The sequence below is a fragment of the Camellia sinensis genome, chromosome 12 (assembly GCF_055761805.1).
Source record: "Camellia sinensis isolate YWXY chromosome 12, ASM5576180v1, whole genome shotgun sequence".
In the NCBI taxonomy this organism is placed as follows: Eukaryota; Viridiplantae; Streptophyta; class Magnoliopsida; order Ericales; family Theaceae; genus Camellia; species Camellia sinensis.
Window position 1 is genome coordinate 97,414,079 of NC_138972.1, and position 3,673 is coordinate 97,417,751.

The following is a 3,673-nucleotide window of genomic DNA, read 5'->3' on the forward strand; positions in this document are numbered from 1 at the left end:
TCTAATTATCATATGCGTTTAGCTGTACATAGAACAGGTTGACTACTAAAGCAAAGCAAACCAAACCAAACCAAGTCTTAAGTCCCATCAAATAGAGTCGACTACATGAATTCTTCTTCTCCGTGCGTCTCTATCAAAAGTCATTTTCGTTAGTCAAGCTACCTTTTATTGGTCATGACATTTTTCCTTTCACATAGGCAAAAGAAAGTGGCAAGTGATGTAACAATATCAAGAGCGAGTCCATGAAATACAAGCCATTCACCCCAATGTATCACCATAGACACAAAATATGTTATGAGAGCGGGAGCATATATGTAGTACACATCAGCTCTACAAGGAGATCAAGTAAGTTGTTCAAAATTTGCATTTTCACTCAAAATCCAAATACAGCAAGACCAGTGCGGTGGTAGATGAAAGTGGAAGAGAGAAGGATATATATACATACATCTTCATTTTTTGACAAATTGTAAGCCGTTCTTGTTAGCATATCTCTCCATGAATCTCATAAATCTATCCCAGTCCCTTGGAGTCCGCATTACATACTTGGCTTCAATCGCTGCAGGCTTTCCATTGATAAACTTGGCACTTACATCAACCGACTGAAGGACCCCTTCTTCATCAATCATGAAGAAACCAGTGATATCACCTAATTCGCTAGACGAGTCAAAAACCGAGGGTTGCTCAAACCTGAATATAGCCATTCCATTAGTGCCGTCCCTTGATTTGGTTAGCTTCACATCTGGAATTGTCTGTTCATCAGTTCCTTGAATGAACTGAATTGTAGGTTTGACCATCATTATGCTGAGTGTAGGAATTTGAGAACTTCTTCGTGAGGCTGCCCAACATGAACGTTGCAGGCGCAGAGGTTGGCCACTGAATGGGGACCGTGCACTTCGATGAACAGCCCCAGCTGCCATGCCTATTAAACAAAAAACAAATGTTGTATTTAACATCAATTGCTAGCCACTATCTAATATATTGTACTTAACAGTCTTTATGAGGAATGAGTGTTTTAATAGACTGGCACAAAGACTGAAAGACCTTTATTCCCATAAGAAAAGTGCGTGTAACACATCTTAATTCACATGTGGACCTTGTAAAAAATTGTTTAGTTGTCCATAGTGGACGAAATAGAACACCCCTATATTCAAGTCAGTTTGGCTTGAGCATAGCTGAATCGCCGTGTTTCTTCTTTGATTATCATTCCAGTACCTATGCAACCAGTCCTCCTAGGATCGGATTTCCATCCAGTAAGCAAAGGCTCAAGATAGTTGAATACCTTCCTGTATTATCTCTATCTGAATATCACTATTGATACTGCATGAGTTGCACCGAGTTTCATATAACAAATTTACAACACAGTTCATTGTTGTACTTCTGTCTTCTTGAGTTCAGTTCCAGGAAATACTGATCTAAACAAATGGTTCAGAGTTTTAGACAAGTTTCAGAGCTAAAAGACCCATGTTGGCATGTGATAAGTCCTCCCACATTGGAAGTTTGCATGAGAGTCTTGGGTATATATACATAGTTCTTTTTTATCGGCCGTGAGTCTAAGGTATATAAGAACGATGAAGCCAAATAATATCCTTGGCTATCCTTTGGGGAGAGTTCCTGTTCTGTCCCTAGGATGCTGCATTTTTTAAATATAATAGACATGCATTTGATTCATCTTGGAATATGCTGCATTTTTTGAGATGTACTGGACATGCATTTGATTCGCCTTGGAATATGAAATTCTCTCAGTTATGATATAGCATTAATTTGACATTACTATCACAATCCTAATAAGACATCCTCTTGGGAGCACTCTGATAAAAAAAGGGTTCTTCCAATTCTGGCTTAGAAATCTAAGAAATGCTTTGAAATCCCAAATCATACAATATAATCCTTTTTATATCATATTTTTAAGCTGTTCCAAAACATCACAATAAAACTCCACCAGAAAATTAAGGAGGAGAAGAAAAAAACAAAAAATCAAAGCAAATGATGCAGGACAAACAATCCATAAAACATAATTTTCAAATTTAACAAGATAACATGCTAACAAGTGGATGAATGCTATGTCCCTTTGCTATATGCATAATGCAGTCCAACCAAATGAGCATATATTCAAAATTGAAAATACACAAATGCAGTCTTATGAGTAGTCAGGGAAGAAAAAATAAAAATATTAATGCAGACAAAGAACTGACTTTGTTCAAGTAGAAAGTGTTGTATGAATAAGGGGAATGCCTATATAACAACGGGGGTGAGGCAATTAGAAGGACGATATTATGATTCAGATGAGTACATTGCTGGGCTGAAATCATATTAATTCAGCCAATTCAAGTGGTTGGTTGGCATCAAAGGCTATGTTGATTTTTATTTTTATTTTTTTTCTATGTCGTATTTATTTGTTGGATTTTCCAGTAAAATGTCTGTAGCAAAAGACCATGTCAAATTTCAGAAGGAAAAAAAAAAAAAAAAGGATTAAAAACCTCAAGCCATGACGAAGACCCATTTCAGCCTTATATGTTCTTTCCCTTCATCATGTGTAAAGAAGAGCAACAATTACACCCAAAAAAAGAAAAAGAAGGCCCAATTAGTACATATTAATGTGTTTGGGAGAGAAAAGATTGAGTACAAACCATAATACACAAAATAGTGGCCCCAAACTTGAGCTCTTAGGCCAAGTCTTAACAATTACGCCAAAGAAAAAAAAAACATAATTTTCTGGGAAAGATTCAAACAGGGGGTTTCCATCTACAGCCAAGTATTGAACACAGAGAGAGAGAGAGAGAGAGAGAGAGAGAGAGATGAATACCTGAAAGAAAGCGAGTCTGGTGTGGGCAATGAGACACTGGCGAGGAGAATGCGAGCGACTGCAGTGATGATGCCATTGTAATGAGAGAAGAAGAAGAAGAAGAAGAGGAAGAAGAAGGAAGCAGCTTAGAGAGAGAGAGAGAAAGAGCGATAAATAGAGGGGAGGCTTGATGTGTGGGTGTGGACGTTGTTGGTGTGTGTGTGTGTGTAATAACGACAGCCATTCACTTGCAACATTCTTAGCTTTTCAAACGATTGGCAGAAGATGAGAGAGAGAGAGAGAGAGAGAGAGAGAGTGTGTGTGTGTGTGTGTGTGTGAAAGTTGCTGCCTTGCTGGGATGGTTGGGTTGGGTTAGATTGAGAGGTTTGGTTTGGAAATTGACCCTTTTTTTTTCTTTTTTCTTTTTTAAAAAAAAATATGTAAAAAGTTAAATAGAATGATTTAATAATTAGAAAAAATCAGTCTAAGGTTCCTATCCAACTTTTAGTAATGGATTAGGTCCACAATCTGTTCTTTTGTAGTCTAAGGTCCCTCACCCCATCCCCTCTCCATCCACGTTGTCCTGAGCTTGATCACCGTTGGCTCCAAATCCCCAACCCTTGACCAGTTGCTCTCCTTCCTGTATTCAGCTCCTCCGCCAGGGACACATTGATCGACTCAGCGATTTGAGCTACGTGCTCTTTGTGCTGCTCTATCAACTGTAACGTGCGATCGTATGCCTTTGCCACCCATTCTCTTACTTCGTTGTCGATGATTGCAGCGGTCTTGCTGTTGTACGACTTCGTCATCTCAAATGTGTCCTCTCTTTGAGGAAAGGAGAGAAGACCTACTTTATCGCTAAAACCATAGATCGTCACTTGAGCATAGGTC

General features: G+C 38.6%; 1 protein-coding gene across 1 annotated transcript; it reads right to left on the reverse strand.

Moving 5' to 3' along the window:
- Positions 1 to 341: 341 nt before the first annotated feature.
- Positions 342 to 3,015, reverse strand: PSB28 (photosystem II reaction center PSB28 protein). The gene is made up of 2 exons (XM_028264274.2): positions 2,804 to 3,015; positions 342 to 919 (listed from the first exon to the last, which is right to left on the reverse strand). Exons 1-2 carry the CDS (start codon positions 2,877 to 2,879, stop codon positions 450 to 452), a joined length of 546 nt encoding a protein of 181 aa, XP_028120075.2. The 5' UTR covers positions 2,880 to 3,015; the 3' UTR covers positions 342 to 449.
- Positions 3,016 to 3,673: the final 658 nt, after the last annotated feature.